The sequence below is a fragment of the Oncorhynchus kisutch genome, linkage group LG6, assembly GCF_002021735.2.
Source record: "Oncorhynchus kisutch isolate 150728-3 linkage group LG6, Okis_V2, whole genome shotgun sequence".
Classification (NCBI taxonomy): Eukaryota; Metazoa; Chordata; class Actinopteri; order Salmoniformes; family Salmonidae; genus Oncorhynchus; species Oncorhynchus kisutch.
In genome coordinates, this window is record NC_034179.2 from 9,608,637 (window position 1) to 9,632,270 (window position 23,634).

Here is a 23,634-nt window from a genome sequence, read left to right on the forward strand (position 1 = left end):
GTGGGGAGAGAGCGAGAGAGGTTGGAGGAGAAGGCTTGGCGCGCTGGGCATCTTGTTATGACATGCATTATATGAATTTGGCCCGCAGAATAATACCTATGGAAGAGCAACTTCTATGGAGGAACTTTAAAATGTCTTTGAACTCCCGAGAGTTGGCTTAATGTTGGACAAGAGCTACTGTAGCTAGCTAACAAGCTTGTGTGTTCAGAGCGGCACCAGAATTAAAAACACATCTTACCTTTTTGTAGTTAATAAATCCAATGTGAAACGTGATAACTATAGTATCCTTAACGAGCATTGAGAAAGTTAATTCCGTTCTTCTCTACAAAAAAATGTTATTTTCTGGTTTTTAATTTTGTTCCCTGAACTGGTTCCAACTCCTGATTTACAATAGACATAGATGTTGTTAGGCATTTTTTTCATTAGATTATAATCGAAAAATTATATATCGTGATTCAAGAATTTAACTTTTTCAAACCAGCCAGCAAATATGTGAAATGATAGGCTCATGGTGATACAAATGGTAATTTTCTGTTCCCTCTCCTTGGCATACTGTACCCCACTCAAATCTGTCTGGCTCCTCTCAATTAAGCCCTGTTAACCAGGTTTCTGGACTACTTTACCTACATTTTCTGTATAGTGAGAAAGCATTTTTAGATATTGATATCGATTCATATACAGTTCAGGTTAGTTGTAAACACCACTGTTTGGTGAAGCACATGAATCCGCACGTGCATGTTTTCAATACAAATTCTATTTTATACTTATACTAATGAACCTAGTCGTTGAATTAGATTGAATAGGACCCTCACTCTCCGTCTCTCACACTTTTGTTTCTTTACTCCTTGGCTAGTACTGTCGTCTTTCTTCCCCATATCAGTTTGGATTGAGTGTACTTCCATCACAAACTTTCCAATCTAACACTCCTGTATAATGTGTCCCTTTCAAATGATTGACTTTGACTTCTATTGTCATTGCCTTAATGCAATATCCCCCTTTTTAAAAAAGGGCCTGTGTCCCCCTCACTTGGACTTGATCTCTTACCTCTCCTTTGACCTTTGACCCCAGGTGTGGCAGGTGAAGTAGACTCGCGGACCATCGAGGTGCTGGCTAGCTGGATGTTGGAGCACCCCCTGACTGAGGAGCTACAGATGGAGAGCCAGCCAGCAGGAGCCTCCACCACTGAAACCCCCTCCCCTGATGGACCGGAGACCGTACAGTGCCCCGAGGCCCCCACCAGCGAACCCAACGAAAGGTCAGACACAGAAACAACCTTCTTTTAAAACATTTTTTATCAATTGAGTTAAGAGTAGTAGAGCTGTGTCGATTAATCAGTCATAAATTCAATATGATTGTTTCACGAAAAATTGAAGACGCAAGTCAGTTCGAGAGATTGACATCAATAGATTATTCACAGAAACAAAGATTGTGTTGGCTTGGTTGAGTTGGAAGATTAGTTAATGTTATGTTATTGTGTTGCAGTCTGCTGGCGGGCCTGGACCTGGTGGAGAGGGAGAACTTCTTAGATGTCCACCTGACCAGGAACAGGCCGCCCCCGGCCAGACGCCAGCGCTCCAGTTTGGGGCACAGAACATCCTTTAGGAGAGCAGGTCAGCACAACCTCCAACAGAAAGATATTTGGGTAGCTGACCTGAAGCTCTCTGTCTGTGACATTGATGGGATTCTATCTGAGACTAAGGGGATATCATGAGGTGTCCCTCAGGGCTCATACTGGTGCCTCTACTGTTCCTGTTACATGTAAATGAAATGGCAGTGAAATGTAAACTCCTGCTGTATGCAGACAACTCTGCCTTGCTGGTGTTAGGAAAGGATTCCGTGTGGATTGAGGGGCATTAAGCAAAGTGCAGTACAATGCTTTCCTATGTTTAAGGATTCACATGTGAGGCCTTAGCTATCATACTCTAATTCTACTGATTTCAAAACTCGGTCCTCCAGAAAGTGGAGAGCAACAGTTATGCAGTTCTACTACGTGATATCTTTCAAAAAAGCTGCATTAGAAATGATTACCGACACATACTGACTAGCTCATGTTATAGACAGAAGCGTGCTACATGGCAGACCAATCCGAACTCATCTCGCGGCATGTCCAGCCCACTCATTATCTCAGCCAATCATGGCTAGCGGGAAGGTTGCCCGCTTTTTCCGTGTGGCTAAACCAACTAGGCTCGTAATTTAACAATGTTATTTGTATTTACAGATGGCAGATGGCATACAAAGTTCATGTTCCACAAGGCATTACTGCCAAGAAACACATACTTAAAAATAAAAAAAAGTTTAAGTTCAAATGTCTCTCCTGTGAAGTAGTGACGCGCAACATACGTCTAGTTTCCTGAAAAGAGTCACATACAGTTGAAGTCGGAAGTTTACATACACCTTAGCCAACATTTAAACTTAGTTTTTCACAATTCCTGACATTTAATCCTTGTAAAAATTCCCTGTCTTACATCAGTTAGGATCACCACTTTATTTTAAGAATGTGAAATGTCAGAATAATATTAGAGAGAATTATTTATTTCAGCTTTTATTTCTTTCATCACATTCCCAGTGGGTCAGAAGTTTACATACACTCAATTAGTATTTGGTAGCATTGCCTTTAAATTCTTTAACTTGGGTCAAATGTTTCGGGTAGCCTTCAGCAAGCTTCCAACAATAAATTGGGTGAATTTTGGCCCATTCCTCCTGACAGAGCTGGTGTACCCGAGTCAGGTTTGTAGGCCTCCTTGCTCACACGTGCTTTTTCAGTTCTGCCCACAAATGTTCTATAGGATTGAGGTCAGGGCTTTGTGATGACCACTCCAATAACTTGACTTTGTTGTCCTTAAGCCATTTTGGGGTCAATGTCCATTTGGAAGACCCATTTGCGACCAAGCTTTAACTTCCTGACTGATGTCTTGAGATGTTGCTTCAATATGATGACATCTATATTGTGAAGTGCACCAGTCCCTCCTGCAGCAAAGCACCCCCACAACATGATGCTGCCACCCCCGTGCTTCACGGTTGAGATGGTGTTCTTCAGCTTGCAAGCCTCCCCCTTTTTCCTCCAATCATAACGATGGTCATTATGGCCAAACCGTTCTATTTTTGTTTCATCAGACCAGAGGACATTTCTCCCAAAAGTATGATCTTTGTCCCCATGTGTAGTTGCAAACTGTAGTCTTTTTTTTATTTTATGGGTGTTTTGGAGCAGTGGCTTCTTCCTTGCTGAGCGGCCTTTCAGGTTATGTCAATATAGGACTCGTTTTACTGTGGATATAGATACATGTGTACCTGTTTCTTCCAGCATCTTCACAAGGTCCTTTGCTGTTGTTCTGGGATTCATTTGCACGTTTCGCACCAAAGTATGTTCATCTCTAGGAGACAGAATGTGTCTCTTTCCTGAGCAGTATTTTATTTAAAAAAAATATTCAACCTCTATTTATTAACTAGGCAAGTCAGTTAAGAACAAATTCTCATTTTCAATGACGGCCTAGGAACTGTGGGTTAACTGCCTGTTCAGGGGCAGAACGACGGCTGCGTGGTCCCATGGTGTTTATACTTGCATACTATTGCGTACTATTGTTTGTACAGACGAACGTGTCACCTTCAGGGGTTTGGAAATTGCTCCCAAGGATGAACCAGACTTGTGGAGGTCTACATTTTTTTTTCTGAGGTCTTGGCTGATTTCTTTTGATTTTCCCATGATGTCAAGCAAAGAGGCACTGCGTTTGAAGGTAGGCCTTGAAATGCATCCACAGGTACACCTCCAATTGACTCAAATTATGTCAATTAGCCTATCAGAAGCTTCTAAAGACATGACATCATTTTCTGGAATTTTCCAAGAAGTTTAAAGGCACAGTCAACTTAGTGTATGTAAACTTCTGACCCACTGGAATTGTGTTACAGTGAATTATAAGTTAAATAATCTGTCTGTTACAGTTGTTGGAAAATGACTAGTGTTATGCACAAAGTAGATATCCTATCTAACTTGCAAAAAGTATAGTTTGTTAACAAGAAATTTGTGGAGTGGTTGAAAAACGCTATCTGTCTTTCACATGTTCTCCTCTGGGGGGGGGCTATCTGTCTTTCATATGTTATCCCCCCCCCCTCCCAGAGGATAACATATGAAAGACAGATAGCCCCCCCCCCCAGAGGATATCTGTCTTTCATGTGTTATCCTCTGGGAGGGATATCTGTCTTTCATATGTTATCCTCTGGGAGGGCTATCTGTCTTTTTAAGTGTAACAAAGAAGTTGGAAAAGACTAGGCAGAGACAGTCATGTACTGTTCATTGTGACTCTTTTCGTCTTGCTAACCTACTATATTTCCACCACCATCCTTTCCTCAACCAGACTCTCCGTCCCCCAACCCCATCCCACCGCTGTACAGGCAGGACCCAGGGGTGTCTGAGTGGCCGGAGAGGGCGGAGACGCACCCGTTTGCTGCTGAGGAGGAGTCAGAGTTGGGGTACATGGATGACCCCTACCATGAAGAGCCCTATGAGGAGCTACAGTTTAGAGAGTTCATCAGCTCGGAGAGAGACACCCTCTGGATGGTCGAGGTACTACATCACATTTCACAATCACAGATCCGGGAAATATATATATATAAGCGCAATGACTTTTAGTTTAAAAACATGACGTTTTGGCCTCCAAACGGCCTTCATTAAAAAGAGCAAACAGTAGGATAGGACTAGAAAAAAAGGTTTAGGCCAGGGTTGGAATCAATTCCATTTCAAATCAGTCAATTTCAGGCAGGTAACTGTAAAAGTTGAATTGATCCCAACCCTGGTTCGGTCCAGTTGATATGGCTGTTGTTTCCCTCAGGGGGGTGAGGAGCACCAGCCCCATGACATGGTACAGTGTGAGCTGTGTAACACCCTGACTCTGCAGTTCAACAACCACATGAAGAGGCATCACCCGGGCTGTGGCCAGAGCGCTGGGCGGCGAGGGTACCGCTCTACCGGGGCATACGTGGACGGGTGGTTCGGAGGGGAGTGTGGGTCCGGTAGCCCTTACTACCTGCTCTGTAGCACCTGTAGAGAGAAGTACCTGGCAGCTAACCTAGGGGAGATTGGATCCAAACATGACCGGTGAGTAAGAGATGCACTTTATGCTTAAGCCTTATTTGTGCAGGAGTCACACACACACATGCTCTTTTTCATAGTCCTTCGAGCTGCATAGTAACACTGTATATGCTTGTTAAAAGTACTACAACGGTTGAGTCTTGTCAGTTACTCTCAGGCATACTGTTTCTCTCTCTCCTCAGATTGAAAGGGCTTGCTTCTGATTTAATTGGACGACTGGACAGCACCTCCGATGGTAAGGATTTGACCCTCTATTTGTTACGGTTTCTTCTGCTCATATGTTTAAGTGACTCCCAGTTATAATAAATTCACCATGTGCTCCGAAGACAGCGAATCATCTGGTGAATCATATCCAGGTCCCCCTCACAAAAGAGGTTTCTAACCTCAAGGGTCTTAAATTTTTATTTATTTTTATTTATTTTACCTTTATTTAACCAGGTAGGCAAGTTGAGAACAAGTTCTCATTTACAATTGCGACCTGGCCAAGATAAAGCAAAGCAGTTCGACAGATAAAACGACACAGAGTTACACATGGAGTAAAAACAAACATACAGTCAATAATGCAGTATAAACAAGTCTATATACAATGTGAGCAAATGAGGTGAGAAGGGAGGTAAAGGCAAAAAAGGCCATGATGGCAAAGTAAATACAATATAGCAAGTAAAATACTGGAATGGTAGTTTTGCAATGGAAGAATGTGCAAAGTAGAAATAAAAAATAATGGGGTGCAAAGGAGCAAAATAAATAAATTAATTAAAATTAAATACAGTTGGGAAAGAGGTAGTTGTTTGGGCTAAATTATAGGTGGGCTATGTACAGGTGCAGTAATCTGTGAGCTGCTCTGACAGTTGGTGCTTAAAGCTAGTGAGGGAGATAAGTGTTTCCAGTTTCAGAGATGTTTGTAGTTCGTTCCAGTCATTGGCAGCAGAGAACTGGAAGGAGAGGCGGCCAAAATAAAGATTAAATTAAAATATAAATATCTTAAAAACAAATAAAAAGATGACTCATGACGGTATCTGCTTCTTCCAACCAGAAGACTGGGAGCTGGGCCCTCTAGACGACTCTGACCCAGACCGGCTGACTGGGCTGGAGGACTTTGGGGTGTTGCTGAGGCCTCTGGGTCTGAGTGAGAAGAAGCTGGTGCCAGACCCCATCCCCTTCACAGAAAACGACCCGCTGGGAGCGCTGGTCAACAGCACCAGTAACCCTGACGGGTCAATGATCCAGAAAGGTACTGTACTTCACACACAGCATTATGCAGCAAACTAGGGTTGCAGAATCCCCAAATTATACCAAAACTCCACGGTTGGAGAATTTCTGGAATCAACAGGGAATGAGTTGCAAGGAAGTCCTCCATTCTACAATTCTTCAACTGGGATTTCTGAAAAAATCTGAGAACTCAAACATAATATTTGAAATATTTTCAAATGCTCACACAGATGTTGCAATGTATTGTGTATCTCTGGTATACAGGTGTGGTCAGCATTGACACTAAGGGGTTAGGTTCCTCCGGCCCTCTGACTCTGGGGGAGCAGGCTGCATCGCTGAGAGACCCTCAGGACAGACTGCAGGCTCTAGGGAGAGTCACCTCTACAGCCCAGATACTACTGGCATACAGCATGGTGATGAGAGCACTCTCCCAAACATCCTCTAGGTTGGTTTGTTTAATTGGATCGGTATCTCACAATGTGGGGTAGTCTAATGTTCAGAGAGTTCATCAACAACATATTCCATTCTACTGTACAGTGGCTACATTCCAGGATCCTCCTCTGATGAGGTATTTCAATACACATTTGCTACTGAGAAGTAGCTTGTTATTTCACCTCCAAAACGTTATTTTGTTTAGTCTTATGAAACGTTTTAAATTGGTCTGAAAACAGTGAGCTGGAAGCTTCTGTTATTGTTTTTCTGACAGGCCAAATGGCCAGAGTATTCATCAAACAATTCCTGTGCCGTTGTTCTAGTGATAAAGTGGTTTATATGTTACGGTTGATTGTGATGTTACGGTTACAGGGTTGTAATCTGTTACTGTAGAACACTACAGGGCTGTGACCTGTTACTGTAGAACACTACAGGGCTGTGATCTGTTACTGTAGAACACTACAGGGTTGTAATCTGTTACTGTAGAACACTACAGGGCTGTGATCTATTACTGTAGAACACTACAGGGCTGTGATCTGTTACTGTAGAACACTACAGGGTTGTAATCTGTTACTGTAGAACACTACAGGGTTGTAATCTGTTTCCTGTAGAACACTACAGGGCTGTGATCTGTTACTGTAGAACACTACAGGGCTGTGATCTGTTACTGTAGAACACTACAGGGTTGTAATCTGTTTCCTGTAGAACACTACAGGGCTGTGATCTGTTACTGTAGAACACTTCAGGGCTAGGTTGTAATCTGTTACACTCCTTTGGTCCCCAATTGTGAAGAAAATGGGAATACAATTGTGTTCCCCTTATATCACACACATATCTCTCCTCCTCTCTCTCCCTCCCTCCCTCTATCCTTTTTCTTTCTACTTCTCTCCCTCTCTTGCCCAGTGTGTCAGTGTGCAGTGCCTCTAGTGGTCTGGAGGGCTTGGGCCTGGCAGACATCCGTATCCTGGTGCGTCTGATGTGCCTTGCAGCGGCAGGCCGGGTCCATACCAGTGTTGACCAGCAAGGGGTAGCAGGGGGTAGCAGAGGCTGTGGTGGGGCTACAGAGAGCAGCAGCTCTGCCTTCCTCTCCTTCCTTAGCTCAGCTATAGGCAGCCTGGTCTCACACAGCCCCACAGCATACAGGGAGCTGGTGGACATCTGCACTCAGGTGTGTGAGTCTGTACTCGTGGCTGGCTCCATATGTCTTAGACTGTTAACCAAGGTTGGGGTAATTCCGTTTCAATTCAGGAAGTGAACTTCAAATTCCAATTGTATGTCTTACAAATGTCTTACGTTTGGCGTAGTCGGCAGGATATGGAATTTCGGTTTTCTTCTTGAATTGACCCCAACCTTGGTGTCTACATTTTTCCATCACCGTCTGTAGAATATATGGTGCTCTTGTAACTGTAATCTTTCTCTACTTACACTGTCACCCCTTGGTCCGGTTCTAGGATCTGATGGCGGCTGCCACAGGGATGAACCTTGGTGCCATCAGTGATCCTGCACAGAGAGTTCGTCTGACCTCCACCCTGAAGAGGGCGCCACAACAAGATGTCACACCCCTCACACCTCCCACCTTCCTGGTCACACAGAGTCTGGTCTCCCTGCTCACAGAGAAGGGCATCCGCTACCGCTATTCTCCAGAGAGAACCGTTACCGAGCAGCACGAAACTAAAGGTGAGAGGAAGGTACCTTTATGCCAAAGTCACAGAATAAGTTATGTTTGGTATGGTACATATTTTTCAGGTAGTACATCCACATTGCACTCTGTAGCATTTCCCCCTTACTGGACACAACCCTGTAGAGAGGTTTGATTGGCTGGTGCTACCTCATGATGGCTGTTGTGTTTCCCCGATTGGTCCAGGTCCAGAGGCTGGTAGCCCGTCTGCTGCAGTACCTCCTCCCCAGGTGGGGGCGAGAGTGGGCCCTCTGGAGCTGGCCAACGCCCTGGCTGCCTGTGCCCTGTCTGCCAGGCTGACCAGTAAACATCGTCAGTGGGCAGCCCAGCAGCTGGTCCAGGCCCTGGCAGCCTCAGAGAGGGAGAGGGACAACCCCATCCGGCCTCAGACCTACAGCGACATGGCTGGAGACCTGAGGAAGTGTCCTCTGAAGAAGCTAGAGGGACATCACGGCAGGGTACGGGACTAAGATATTTATGCTTGAATATTCGTATCCTCTCTCCTCACAACCTTCTCAAAACGCATTGACGGAGACTGTCTGAGGGAAGGGACCTTGGACTATCTCTTCCAATGCGGTTTGAGGAGAGAGGAAAGACTAATTGAAAAAGTGAAAGTGATGTTTACTAATGAGGTTCCTGTGATCAGTTCCTGTTTGTTGGATACTGATGTTGACCCGGTTGTTGTTGTTGTAGGTGACTAGCTGTACTTGGAACAATGAGCAGGGTCTGTTGGCCACTGGAGCTCAGGACGGGACAGTCAGATTGTGGGACGTCAACCAGAACACTGCTGACCTGCAGTGCACACACTCCTGTAGCATCAGGTATCATCATGACATACAGTATGGGCCAATACTTCAGAAATGTTTCCTTCTTTGTTGCCTTGAGGTAAGCACAGCTCACATAAATGCAAGGTTACCTCCCTATTACTTCCACCAATGCAACCAAGGTTGAAAAGAAGGATGCATTTCTAAAGTATTGGAACAGGGACATGAAATATGTGGTGCTGTTGGGAGTAGAGCTAATGTCAACCCTGTCCTATTAACCCCAGTGATGACAGACGGGGCTCTGAGGCAGCAGGTGGAGCTCACCTGGTGTCTCCTGTCTATTGGAGCTCTGGAGGTACCCTCCTCGCTGCCTTCCAAAACAAGATCATCAACATCTGGACTGTCAACGGTATGTACAGTAGTAACTGGTCCTCAAACCTTTTAACAATGTGTGTAGTTCAGCTGTCTTTTCATATGTTCGGATGCTCTGATGAAGGTCAACCGTGACCGAAAGCTTGGCAAAAAAAAATTGTTTTCCGTCATTTCATATGTTGATAGTAATAAAAATGTATCTTATCTGAGATTCTGATCTAAAAATGTAAACAAATGTAAATCCCAAACTTGATCATTAATTTCTAATCTCTCTGTTGTGGTTCATTCAGGAGCCCAGGGCCATGTGGAGGCCCAGCCGTCCTGGGTGACAGCCCTCTCCTGGGTGCAGACCTCCAGCCCCTTCCCCACCCAGGGGGGCATCGCCGGGAAGGATGCCCAGCCAGAGAGCCTGTTGGTGGGGCGTCTGGACGGATCACTCTGCCGGTTGCAGGTCACTGAAGACTTCTCCATTGAGAGCACCGAGCTCACCCGCTGCCACAGGAAAGAATGTGCGTTACATTTATACTGACTGACTGATGATCTATTAAGTGGCTATTTTTTATTTATTTATTTTATTTTATTTATTATTTTATTTTTTATTATTATTATGTAGAGGAAACAAGTGGTCAAATATAGCTGCCAGCAGCCACAACATGAGTCCAAGCCAAGTTGCCGTTAAGTCAGAAGTGGCTTTGTTTATGACAATAAGTAGTGTTCTCAGTGGTCATGGACTGGTTGATGTGTGATATCTTTCTCCTCTCGCTCCCCTCCCAGCTCCTCAGTGTGTGGCGTGGCACAGTGTGGACAAGCCCTTTGCTGTGGGTTACCCTGATGGGAAGATCCTACTGGCTACCGCTGAATCCTACGAGACTGAACAGCCCCTACTACTGTCTGCCTTCCCTGTAAGTCAACACAGACTTTTACATCCATATAATTGTGTCGTCGTTTACAGGCCACTCTTTAACCAACTCGGTCGCATCGTCACCATTGTTATAAACGTTCTACAGACGCTGCAGCCATGTCCTAAAGTAGAACGGGGGCTAATGACTCTTTCGTTTAATTTTACACTATATGGGCTTCGGAATATGACACGATTCTAGTAGGATGCAACTTTGCCATCATGATCATGTTGTCAAATTTACTTTAGACAGTTGGCGACGTCATTAGCAAGCAAAGTTCGTCAAAAATAGCTAGCAATGCTAACATTAGCTCGCTAAAATCTGGAGGTCTCCTCTCAATCTCAATCTTAGCTAGCTAGGTAGCTAGTGTTATACTAAAGTCAATCTGACAACATCAAAATGACGACAAAAGGGTTTTCTACTTATTAAACTCAGCAAAAAAGAGAAACGTCCTCTCGCTGCCAACTGCATTTATTTTCAGCAAACCTAACATGTGTAAATATTTGTATGAACATAACATTCAACAACTGAGACATAAACTGAACAAGTTCCACAGACATGTAACTAACAGAAATGGAATAATGTGTCCCTGAACAAAGGGGGGGTCAAAATCAAAAGTAAGTCAGTATCTGGTGTGGCCACCAGTTCCATTAAGTACTGCAGTGCATCTCCTCCTCATGGACTGCACCAGATTTGCCAGTTCTTGCTGTGCGATGTTACCCCACTCTTCCACCAAGGCACCTGCAAGTTCCCGGACATTTCTGGGGGAATGGGCCTAGCCCTCACCATCCGATCCAACAGGTCCCAGACGTGCTCAATGGGATTGAGATCCAGGCTCTTCGCTGGCCATGGCAGAACACTGCAATTCCTGTCTTGCAGGAAATCACACACAGAACGAGCAGTATGGCTTGTGGCATTGTCATGCTGGAGGGTCATATGTCAGGATGAGCCTGCAGGAAGGGTACCACATGAGGGAGGAGGATGTCTTCCCTGTAATGCACAATGTTGTGATTGCCTGCAATGACAACAAGCTCAGTCCGATGATGCTGTGACACACCGCCCCAGACCATGACAGACCCTCCACCTCCAAATCGATCCCGCTCCAGAGTACAGGCCTCGGTGTAATGCTCATTCCTTCGACGATAAACGTGAATCCGACCATTACCCCTGGTGAGACAAAACCGCGACTCGTCAGTGAAGAGCACTTTTTGCCAGTCCTGTCTGGTCCAGCGACGGTGGGTTTGTGCCAATAGGCAACGATCCTGTGCAGGTGTTGTTACACATGGTCTGCCACTGCGAGGACGATCAGCTGTCCGTCCTGTCTCCCTGTAGCGCAGTCTTAGGCGTCTCACAGTACGGACATTACAATTTATTGCTCTGGCCACATCTGCAGTCCTCATGCCTCCTTGACCGCATGCCTAAGGCACGTACACGCAGATGAGCAGGGACCCTGGACATTTTTCAGAGTCAGTAGAAAGGCCTCTTTAGTGTCCTAGTTTTCATAACTTTGACCTTACTTGCCTACCGTCTGTAAGCTGTTAGTGTCTTAACGGCTGTCCCACAGGTGCATGTTCATTAATTGTTTATGGTTCATTGAACAAGCATGGGAAACAGTGTTTAAACCCTTTACAATAAGCATGGGAAACAGTGTTTAAACCCATTACAATAAGCATGGGAAACAGTGTTTAAACCCATTACAATAAGCATGGGAAACAGTGTTTAAACCCATTACAATAAGCATGGGAAACAGTGTTTAAACCCTTTACAATAAGCATGGGAAACAGTGTTTAAACCCTTTACAATAAGCATGGGAAACAGTGTTTAAACCCTTTACAATAAGCATGGGAAACAGTGTTTAAACCCATTACAATAAGCATGGGAAACAGTGTTTAAACCCATTACAATAAGCATGGGAAACAGTGTTTAAACCCTTTACAATAAGCATGGGAAACAGTGTTTAAACCCATTACAATAAGCATGGGAAACAGTGTTTAAACCCATTACAATAAGCATGGGAAACAGTGTTTAAACCCATTACAATAAGCATGGGAAACAGTGTTTAAACCCTTTACAATAAGCATGGGAAACAGTGTTTAAACCCATTACAATAAGCATGGGAAACAGTGTTTAAACACATTACAATAAGCATGGGAAACAGTGTTTAAACCCTTTACAATAAGCATGGGAAACAGTGTTTAAACCCATTACAATAAGCATGGGAAACAGTGTTTAAACCCATTACAATAAGCATGGGAAACAGTGTTTAAACCCATTACAATAAGCATGGGAAACAGTGTTTAAACCCTTTACAATAAGCATGGGAAACAGTGTTTAAACCCATTACAATAAGCATGGGAAACAGTGTTTAAACCCATTACAATAAGCATGGGAAACAGTGTTTAAACCCTTTACAATAAGCATGGGAAACAGTGTTTAAACCCATTACAATAAGCATGGGAAACAGTGTTTAAACCCATTACAATAAGCATGGGAAACAGTGTTTAAACCCTTTACAATGGAGATCTGTGAATTTATTTGAATTGTTACGAATTATCTTTGAAAGACAGGGTCCTGAAAAAGGGACATTTCTTTTTTTGCTTAGTTTATTTGCTCTTAGAAATGTCATCTTGTTTTCAAGCCACAGGAAGGCACTCTAGACCAAATCTTCACCAGCGCCCAATGAGGATGCATTGAATAGAATGCTCAGCGGGTCATGAGTCCTAAAACAAATTTGCCATCAATGAATTTCTTAAATACAGTAAATTATTTCAATTCAGCAAACTAAGCTGAAAAACAACACATCCAGGAAATCCAAGATTGCAAGCAAAACATTTGTCATTCTCTCCCTCCCTCCCTCCATCTCTCTCTCCCTCCCATCTCTCTCTCTCGCAATCCTCCCTACCTCTCTCCAGGAGAGTGTCAGCATCCTGCGCTGGGACCCCACGGGCCACCTCCTCCTCTCCACGGGCCGCTCTGAGGTGGTGAAGATCTGGGGGCGGGCGGGAGGCACCTGGATCACCCTCCACTCCCTGTTCCACACAGGCACCGTCAACACGGCCGAGTGGTGCCCGCTGCCTGGCAGAGGTCCCGAACCACGCCTTATGATGGCTGTGTGAGTACCAGGGAATAAGGGGAGAGTGTGAGTACCAGGGAATAAGGGGAGAGTGTGAGTACCAGGGAATAAGGGGAATGTGTTATTACCAGGGAATAAGGGGAGAGTGTGAGTACTAGGGAATAAGGGGAGAGTGTGAGTACCAGGGAATAAGGGGAGTGTGTGAGTACTAGGGAATAAGGGGAGTGTGTGAGTACTAGGGAATAATGGGAGTGTGTGAGTACTAGGGAATAAGGGGAGTGTGTGAGTACCAGGGAATAAGGGGAGAGTGTGAGTACCAGGGAATAAGGGGAGTGTGTTATTACCAGAGAATAAGGGGAGAGTGAGTACCAGGCAATAAGGGGAAAGTGTGAGTACCAGGCAATAAGGGGAGAGTGTGAGTACTAGGGAATAAGGGGAGAGTGTGAGTACTAGGGAATAAGGGGAGAGTGTGAGTACTAGGGAATAAGGGGAGAGTGTGAGTACCAGGGAATAAGGGGAGTGTGTGAGTACCAGGGAATAAGGGGAGTGTGTGAGTACCAGGGAATAAGGGGATAGTGTGAGTACCAGGGAATAAGGGGAGAGTGTGAGTACCTAGGAATAAGGGGAGAATGTGAGCTGTGTACACCGAGTAATTAGTACATTATTAGCTATATTTAACGGTGGCAATGCACATTGATCAATATTTCTGTATTTGGGTCAAATGTAGTCCCTGTAGACATTAGATTTAGTTATTCCCTACATATCCTCTCTTTTTAGAGGGAGCCAGAATGGTCTTCTGAATGTGTGGACTCTGCCACAGGGGGGCACTAATGTGTCAGTTCCTAAGTTCCTGGGCAGCTCATCCAGTCAGGAGAACAACAGTGGCATCAAGGTCAGTACAGTCAGTGTGTTCTGTAGCACTCAGTTATGGCTGAGATAAGGGCTTCTGTTATGTCTCCTTTCTTTCCCCCATTTCCCCTGACACCTAAAATGGGAAATAGAAAATTGTCAGTTGTCTTTGTGGAGGAACAGAAATTCATCATTTTCTATTATTCTATTATTTTTCTTCTTCTTATCCTTTTTGGATTCTTCTAATAACTACTGTATTTGTCAATTCAATTCCAGTTACTCTTTTAATTCACTGTGTCCTGATCTATGTGGCGTTTGGCCTCCCTAGCGTGGCAGTGCCAAGTGTGTGTTCAGACTGAGTGGTCACATCACAGCGGTGAAGACCCTGTCGTTCTGCCCCAGTGGTCTGGCCCTGGTGTCTGGAGGTATAGGAGGACTACTCAACATCTGGTCTCTACAGGTGAGAGCTGTAGCATGATGGACTACGCTACTAATAATGTGCTGTTTTCTCATAGTAAAGATTATAAATAAAGATAACATAATAGAGTTAGCCAAACTCCTTATCAATACAACATCCTCTGTCTATTATCAGTGCTGTGTGTTCTAATCTTATCCCGGTTCCCCCCTCCTACAGGATGGTTCCATCCTACAGACAGTGGTGACAGGCCTAGGCTCAGTGGTCAGTACCACCTGGATACCAAATGTAGGGGTGGCTGCCTGCTCCGGGAGGTCGAAGGTTAGTCCAGTATGCCTTTCATTGCACTAGGCCTCAGGCTCGATCTCTTTACGATCTGTCCTGTCCTCGTCTGTTCTCGTCTCCCCCTTCATCTCCACTGATTGGAACAGACTTGGCAGGTGGAAACAGAATGGTGGGAGATCATCATTAGGCTGTCTTTCACTTGGTCACTTCTTTCAGATCAGTGCAGTTGAAAGAGAGGGGAGGAGATGATAGGACAGCTTTTTAGACTGAGAAAGAGACCTAATTAACAGGGTCTGATGTCTGACCTCCCCTCCAACAGGATGCTCTGCTGATCCGCTGTACGTCAGACTGGATCTCCCAGAACCACGTGTTGGCATCCTGCCGCACCGTCCTCAGAACACAGGGCATTCTGGGTCTGAACCGTGCACCCTGCATGGCTGTCTTCCTGGAGAGACTTCCCACACTGCTGCAGGAACAGTACAGCTACGAGAGGGTTAGTACAGTACAGCAGTGCAGCTAGTTAGTTAGTTATCTACTTATTTAGATATCTACTTGGTTAGTTATCTAGTTAGTTCGTTATATACTTAGTTTGTTATCTAGTTAGTTATCTACTTATTTAGATATCTACTTGGTTAGTTATCTAGTTAGTTCGTTATATACTTAGTTTGTTATCTAGTTAGTTATCTACTTATTTAGATATCTACTTGGTTAGTTATCTAGTTAGTTAGTTATCTACTTATTTAGATAGCTACTTGGTTAGTTATCTAGTTAGTTATCTACTTCGTTATCTACTTAGTTTGTTATCTAGTTAGATATCTACTTATTTAGATATCTACTTGGTTAGTTATCTAGATGGTTAGTTAGCTACTTGGTTAGTTATCTACTTATTTAGATATATACTTGGTTAGTTATCTACTTGGTTAGTTATCTACTTGGTTAGTTATCTACTTGGTTAGTTATCTACTTATTTAGATATATACTTGGTTAGTTATCTACTTGGTTATTTATCTAGTTAGTTATCTACTTATTTAGATATATACTTGGTTAGTTATCTACTTGGTTAGTTTGGCCTTCTTCCTGGAGAGACTTCCCACACTGCTGCAGGAGGCTGCTTGGATTTACATTCCTACACTTACTCTGTAGAGGCTCGCCTAACAACTTGTGATTTCGGTGCATTCCAGAGGTTGTAACTTTATGCAAGCGTCTTTCTGCAATTTTATGCAAGTTTTACTACAGGGAACGCTTGGTGGATATAATCCAGCCTTCGCTAGTGCTGCTGACCTCAACAAACTGTCACTGAAGGCCAATTTACAGACAAATGTCCCGTCTCTCTGCAAGGTTATTGAGCCCAGAGGAACATCGGCTAATACAGGAGTTTTCCACCTCATTGGATCTTGAGGATTCATCCGTGTGTCTGTGTGTGTGTGTGGTGTCTGTCTGTGTGTCTGTCTGTCTGTGTGTGTCTCTCTCTCTTCTCTCTCTCTCTTTGTCTGTGTGTGTCTCTCTCTCTTCTCTCTCTCTTCTCTCTCTCTCTTTCTCTCTCTTTCTCTCTCTTTCTCTCTCTCTCTGTCTCTCTTTCTTTCTTTCTCTCTCTCTCTCTCTCTCTCTCTCTCTCTCTCTCTCTCTCTCTCTCTCTCTCTCTCTCTCTCTCTCTCTCTCTCTCTCTCTCTCTCTCTCTCTCTCTCTCTCTCTCTCTCTCTCTCTCTCTCTCTCTCTCTCTCTCTCTCTCTCTCTCTCTCTCTCTCTCTCTCTCTCTCTCTCTCTCTCTCTCTGACTCTCTTTTCCTCTCTCTCTCTCTCTCTCTCTCTACAGAGTCACGTGACAGCGGGTGACCAGTTGGTCCACAGTGCCTTCCTCCAGAGTCTGGCCTCTCTGACCGTCGGTCTTTCCCTGGAACAGTACCTGTGTCGGCCCTGCCGACCCCCCCACCACCACCCTGCCAGCCTCAGCCTCGACCACACACACTCCTGCCCCATGGAGTGGAGCTGGCTCCAAACCTTCTCCACCACTGTGAAGAGCGCGGAGGCCATCGCCAGGGGAACAGCGTTCCCAGAATCCTTCACTGTCCCAGAGTTCCAGCAGGCAGGAACCACAGAACTCACCAAGCCCCTGGTGAGCAGAAAGTAGAAGCTTTCTGTAGCTTCCTCAGACTAGGATGGTGTCTGAAATGACACCCTATTCCCTATTAGTGTGAGCTGCATAGAGAATAGGGCACTTGGGAGTGTGTGGGGTTGTGTTATTGGAGAAACAGGCAAGCTGCCAGCCAATTATGGTGTTCCTTCAACTCTTTTTACTTTTAGTGTTATTTGTTCATCTTTCTATTTACTGTGATGTATGGCAGCTCACACAGTTTGTTGATGCACTCACTTCAATTCACTTCTTCACTTCGCTTCTCTTCTTCGCTTCTCTTCTTTGCTTCTCTTCTTCTCTCCTCTTTCTCAGGACAATAGTAAGTGGAGCTTCATGATGGACGAACAACTCATGTCCTGGGCCACCACAAGACCTGAGGTAAGATTTCTGTCTCCAGTACCATATCTACATCCCAAATTGCACCCTATTCCCTATATAGTGCACTACTATTGACCAGGGCCTACATAGGGCTCTATTCCCTATATAGTGCACTACTATTGACCAGGGCCTACATAGGGCTCTATTCCCTATATAGTGCACTACTATTGACCAGGGCCTACATAGGGCTCTATTCCCTATATAGTGCACTACTATTGACCAGGGCCTACATAGGGCTCTATTCCCTATATAGTGCACTACTATTGACCAGGGCCTACCAAGGGCTCTATTCCCTATATAGTGCACTACTATTGACCAGGGCCTACACAGGGCTCTATTCCCTATATAGTGCACTACTATTGACCAGGGCCTACACAGGGCTCTATTCCCTATATAGTGCACTACTATTGACCAGGGCCTACGCAGGGCTCTATTCCCTATATAGTGCACTACTTTTGACCAGGGCCTACACAGGGCTCTATTCCCTATATAGTGCACTACTTTTGACCAGGGCCTACTCAGGGCTCTATTCCCTATATAGTGCACTACTATTGACCAGGGCCTACACAGGACTCTATTCCCTATATAGTGCACTACTTTTGACCAGGGCTACTCAGGGCTCTATTCCCTATATAGTGCACTACTATTGACCAGGGCCTACACAGGACTCTATTCCCTATATAGTGCACTACTATTGACCAGGGCCTACATAGGCTCTATTCCCTATATAGTGCACTACTATTGACCAGGGCCTACACAGGACTCTATTCCCTATATAGTGCACTACTATTGACCAGGGCCTACACAGGACTCTATTCCCTATATAGTGCACTACTATTGACCAGGGCCTACACAGGACTCTATTCCCTATATAGTGCACTACTATTGACCAGGGCCTACACAGGACTCTATTCCCTATATAGTGCACTACTATTGACCAGGGCCTACACAGGACTCTATTCCCTATATAGTGCACTACTATTGACCAGGGCCTACACAGGACTCTATTCCCTATATAGTGCACTACTATTGACCAGGGCCTACACAGGGCTCAGGTCAATAAGTCTACTATATAGAGAATAGGGTGCCATTTCTGATGCAGGCCATATCTCCTGAGGTATGGTTTCTGTCTGTAAAACCATATATCCTATTATCTTAATGTCATCACTGTATCACTTGACATACCCTCAGCAGCTCTGGGAACCCATACCCTGGATCAGGCCAGCCTCATGACACAGCTCCATCACTTCATGTTCAGATAGCTCTATCACTTGACATACCCTCAGCAGCTCTGGGAACCCACACCCTGGATCAGGCCAGCCTCATGACACAGCTCCATCACTTCATGTTCAGATAGCTCTATCACTTGACATACCCTCAGCAGCTCTGGGAACCCACACCCTGGGTCAGGCCAGCCTCATGACACAGCTCCATCACTTCATGTTCAGATAGCTCTATCACTAGCTATTGTTCACACTGTTCAGTGTTATGACTGTCCCCATAACGATATCCTGTCTGTTATTAGTCATGAAGGTGTCAATAATGCTGTCTTGCCAACTGTTTTGGTCATTGTTAGAACGACGGGACGAAGCGATCTGAAACCAGGCTACTTTAAGCTCCTTTAACAGGCTCCTCTTACTGTATTTGACAGGACTGGCAACAGGGAGGGAAGAGTCAGGTGTTTCTGTGGGGCAACGGGCGTCACGGACAGCTGGCAGACGCAGGGACCAACCTGATGGTGCCTACCATCGCCCCGTCTCTGTCCCAGACACATCAGGTAGAGTTCATAACCTACTAATACACAGCACACGTCGTGAGCATCTCTGATTAGGCAGCTCCAGATTGTACTTAGGCTTCTTACATTTTGAGCCCGAAGATTCTCTGTTGTTGACCTGTGATACTCTACTCTCTGCAGGTTGTGTGTGGGCAGAACTGTACATTCCTGGTACAGGCGAACGGTACAGTGCTGGCTGTAGGAGAGGGTAGCTATGGGAGACTGGGCCAGGGCAACTCTGATGACCTATATACCCCCACAGTCATCTCAGCCTTGCAAGGTAACATCTTTATCTCAGGTTGATCTATAACCTTGGACATCTTTGACACCTTTGTCCCCCTTGTTGACCCCCCAGGCTACGTGGTGACCCAGCTGGTGACCTCTTGCGGTTCTGACGGCCACTCCCTGGCCCTGACGGAGACGGGGGAGGTGTTCAGCTGGGGTGACGGAGACTATGGGAAGCTGGGACATGGGAACAGTGAGAGACAGAGACGACCCAAACAGGTGGAGGCTCTGCAGGGAGAGGAGGTGGTGCAGGTAGGACTGGAGATGAGGCTCTGCAGGGAGAGGAGGTGGGGCGGGTAGGACTGGAGATGAGGCTCTGCAGGGAGAGGAGGTGGTGCAGGTAGGACTGGAGATGAGGCTCTGCAGGGAGAGGAGGTGGGGCAGATAGGACTGGAGATGAGGCTCTGCAGGGAGAGGAGGTGGGGCGGATAGAACTGGAGAGGAGGCTCACCTGACAGGTCACACCTAACATTGCTGGGATGTTAAATGACATTATATGAATCCCTTTTACTGTAGATTGCATACCCTTCGTTGTATTTACATTAGATGTATAATGCTTCATTCTAAGTGGTAGGCCAGCACGGAAACATTCTTTGTTTCATTTATCCTGAATAGTTTCTCTGTCTCTGTCATTCATCATTCCTTCACACAACAGTTGGCGTGTGGGTTCAAACACTCAGCCGTGATTACAACAGACGGGAAGCTGTTGACCTTCGGTAGTGGAGACTCTGGTCGTCTGGGTCAAAGATCAACGTCCAACAAGATGCTGCCAGAGAGAGTCACGGCACTGGAGGGATATCACATTGGACAGGTATGATCCGTCATATCAGACATACCAAACCGTATTAGCACACTACATGGTTGCCATTGCACTCGTCAGGCCAGGTCCATCAACAACGAGACTGCTGCGCAGGCCTACTAATAACAGAGCGAAAGCACCTTAATAACAGAAATATAGGGATACTTAAAACATACTTAAAACATACTTAAAACATGAACCTAACAAGACAGGTAATGTCCATCATATCAGACTGGTAATGTCCATCATATCAGACTGGTAATGTCCATCATATCAGACTGGTAATGTCCATCATATCAGACTGGTAATGTCCATCATATCAGACTGGTAATGTCCATCATATCAGACTGGTAATGTCCATCATATCAGACTGGTAATGTCCATCATATCAGACTGGTAATGTCCATCATATCAGACTGGTAACGTCCATCATATCAGACTGGTAACGTCCATCGTATCAGACTGGTAACGTCCATCGTATCAGACTGGTAACGTCCATCGTATCAGACTGGTAACGTCCATCGTATCAGACAGGTGGTACCGTCCATCGTATGAGACAGGTGGTACCGTCCATCGTATGAGACAGGTGGTACCGTCCATCGTATGAGACAGGTGGTACCGTCCATCGTATCAGACAGGTGGTACCGTCCATCGTATCAGACAGGTGGTACCGTCCATCGTATCAGACAGGTGGTACCGTCCATCGTATCAGACAGGTGGTACCGTCCATCGTATCAGACAGGTGGTACCGTCCATCGTATCAGACCGGTGGTACCGTCCATCGTATCAGACCGGTGGTACCGTCCATCGTATCAGACAGGTTGTACCGTCCATCGTATCAGCCAGGTGGTACCGTCCATCGTGTCGGGCAGGTAAAGAGCTGATGATAACATGTTTGATTTTCTGTCCTGTGATCTGTGATGTTGAGCAAAATGTTTTAAAGCAGGGGGTCTCAGCCAGGGCTGGTGTTTTAAAGCAGGGTCTCAGTCAGGGCTGGTGTTTTAAAGCAGGGGGTCTCAGTCAGGGCTGGAGTTTTAAAGCAGGGGGTCTCAGTCAGGGCTGGTGTTTTAAAGCAGGGGGTCTCAGTCAGGGCTGGTGTTTTAAAGCAGGGGGTCTCAGTCAGGGCTGGAGTTTTAAAGCAGGGGGTCTCAGTCAGGGCTGGTGTTTTAAAGCAGGGTCTCAGTCAGGGCTGGTGTTTTAAAGCAGGGTGTCTCAGTCAGGGCTGGAGTTTTAAAGCAGGGGGTCTCAGTCAGGGCTGGTGTTTTAAAGCAGGGGGTCTCAGTCAGGGCTGGTGTTTTAAAGCAGGGGGTCTCAGTCAGGGCTGGTGTTTTAAAGCAGGGGGTCTCAGTCAGGGCTGGAGTTTTAAAGCAGGGGGTCTCAGTCAGGGCTGGAGTTTTAAAGCAGGCGTCTCAGTCAGGGCTGGTGTTTTAAAGCAGGGGTCTCAGTCAGGGCTGGTGTTTTAAAGCAGGGTCTCAGTCAGGGCTGGTGTATTAAAGCAGGGGGTCTCATTCAGGTCATGGTGACATCCAATTTCCCCTCGTAGGATAATATATATATATATATATATATATATATATATATATATATTTCTACCTTTATTTAACTAGGCAAGTCAGTTAAGCTTCCTATTGGCCCCCAGATGTATATCTTATTCCTATTGGCCCCCAGATGTATATCTTATTCCTATTGGCCCCCAGATGTATATCTTATTCCTATTGCCATTGGATCTCTGTCAGCTTCGGTCAACGGTTACCTATGTGTTACCTATGTCTTTCTCCCATTGTGACTAGGTGTCCTGTGGTATCAACCACACCCTGGTGCTGTCCTCCGATGGGATGAGTGTCTGGTCCTTTGGTGACGGGGACTATGGGAAGCTGGGGACCGGTCCCTGCACTGTGAAGTCTTATCCTCAGGTAGGCTACAAGTGCTCCTCTCACGTTTCAACAACAACAACTTCCACAATGGGTTATTATTCATCTTTTTCATTATTCTTTACTTTGTAGAAAGTGGAGCAACTGTGTAACAAGGGAATCAAGAAGGTTGGCTGCGGGACCCAGTTTTCTGTTGTCCTGGCCAAAGATGGGCATGTTTACACCTTTGGACAAGGTAATGAATGTAGTTTATCATGTGAAGTTCCACACGGCAGACTTTGACTACAGTAGTAGGCTAACTTGTTTTTGTTTTTTTATGGACCCTCAGCTGTTCTGTTTTTGTGGTGGCACAGCAGCTACATGATAATATGTGTCAGTTCCCCCACCTATTGTAAAACATCCGTATCAAAGGGGTCTCATGTGCATTGATTATGTGGTGCTTGAGCTAGATTTTTTTATTTTTTTATTGACAGAACTTTAAGACCTATTTCAAGCTGTCTTGTCCCTTCCTTCCTTCCTTCCTCTCCCCTCAGAGCGGTTGATCGGCCTGCCAGACTCTCTGTTGAAGAACCACAACCGTCCCCAGGTGGTGCCAGCCCTGGAGGGGGTGTTTGTAGAGGACATAGCTGTGGGCTGTGAGCATGTCCTGGTTTTGTCTTCTACCGGAGATGTCTATGCCTGGGGCTGTAACTGTGAGGGACAGGTAGGAACATAGCTTCTCTACCACAGTATTACACGAGTTCTTCATTCAGCTTTCCTCAATTCCTTGCATCCTCGCCTCTGAGAGTGTGGAGCTGAGGATGTGGAGCTGAGAGTGTGGAGCTGAGAGTGTGGAGCTGAGAGTGTGGAGCTGAGAGTGTGGAGCTGAGAGTGTGGAGCTGAGAGTGTGGAGCTGAGAGTGTGGAGCTGAGAGTGTGGAGCGGAGGGTGTGGAGCGGAGGGTGTGGAGCGGAGGGTGTGGAGCGGAGGGTGTGGAGCGGAGGGTGTGGAGCGGAGGGTGTGGAGCGGAGGGTGTGGAGCGGAGGGTATGGAGCGTGGACCTTTTCCTCCAATGAGGAGGTGGTAACTAGATAAGATGTGAGGAATCACTGAAAGACTGAGATGGAGCCTAAGACTAGTGGTGGTGGTGTATAGATTTGTCCTCTCATTCAGAATGTGACTTTCCACTGAAGTCAGTCTTTGTTTTGTGTTGATCTGTCTTTCAGCTTGGCCTGGGTCACTCAAGCCCAGTGAAGGAGCCCACCCTGGTGACAGGCCTACAGGGGAACAACGTCAGACAGATCTCTGCTGGTCGCTGCCACAGCTCAGCCTGGACCACACCCTCCCCCTCTGTCAAAGC

The 23,634-nt window shown here is 45.7% G+C and overlaps 1 protein-coding gene across 7 annotated transcripts in view; it reads left to right on the forward strand.

Annotated features, from left to right (window-relative positions):
- Window positions 1-23,634, forward strand: part of LOC109893614 (probable E3 ubiquitin-protein ligase HERC1) — a 98,716-nt gene that overhangs the window by 59,963 nt on the left and 15,119 nt on the right. For 6 of the 7 annotated variants that reach the window (XM_031826119.1, XM_031826126.1, XM_031826125.1 and 3 more), the window contains 29 exons: window positions 1,069-1,255; window positions 1,483-1,610; window positions 4,350-4,558; window positions 4,824-5,089; window positions 5,266-5,318; window positions 6,117-6,314; window positions 6,557-6,737; window positions 7,628-7,892; window positions 8,176-8,401; window positions 8,589-8,860; window positions 9,096-9,223; window positions 9,451-9,575; window positions 9,829-10,047; window positions 10,313-10,440; window positions 13,350-13,549; window positions 14,288-14,402; window positions 14,688-14,819; window positions 14,994-15,095; window positions 15,379-15,552; window positions 16,872-17,171; window positions 17,502-17,567; window positions 19,219-19,344; window positions 19,483-19,621; window positions 19,697-19,878; window positions 20,282-20,437; window positions 22,216-22,338; window positions 22,429-22,531; window positions 22,830-22,999; window positions 23,501-23,634. The exon at window positions 23,501-23,634 is cut by the window's right edge and continues 5 nt beyond it. In XM_031826119.1, the coding sequence (XP_031681979.1) occupies window positions 1,069-1,255; window positions 1,483-1,610; window positions 4,350-4,558; window positions 4,824-5,089; window positions 5,266-5,318; window positions 6,117-6,314; window positions 6,557-6,737; window positions 7,628-7,892; window positions 8,176-8,401; window positions 8,589-8,860; window positions 9,096-9,223; window positions 9,451-9,575; window positions 9,829-10,047; window positions 10,313-10,440; window positions 13,350-13,549; window positions 14,288-14,402; window positions 14,688-14,819; window positions 14,994-15,095; window positions 15,379-15,552; window positions 16,872-17,171; window positions 17,502-17,567; window positions 19,219-19,344; window positions 19,483-19,621; window positions 19,697-19,878; window positions 20,282-20,437; window positions 22,216-22,338; window positions 22,429-22,531; window positions 22,830-22,999; window positions 23,501-23,634 (4,807 nt within the window). The remainder of the gene's footprint in view (window positions 1-1,068; window positions 1,256-1,482; window positions 1,611-4,349; window positions 4,559-4,823; window positions 5,090-5,265; window positions 5,319-6,116; window positions 6,315-6,556; window positions 6,738-7,627; window positions 7,893-8,175; window positions 8,402-8,588; window positions 8,861-9,095; window positions 9,224-9,450; window positions 9,576-9,828; window positions 10,048-10,312; window positions 10,441-13,349; window positions 13,550-14,287; window positions 14,403-14,687; window positions 14,820-14,993; window positions 15,096-15,378; window positions 15,553-16,871; window positions 17,172-17,501; window positions 17,568-19,218; window positions 19,345-19,482; window positions 19,622-19,696; window positions 19,879-20,281; window positions 20,438-22,215; window positions 22,339-22,428; window positions 22,532-22,829; window positions 23,000-23,500) is intronic. The other variant, XM_031826122.1, reaches the window with a different exon arrangement.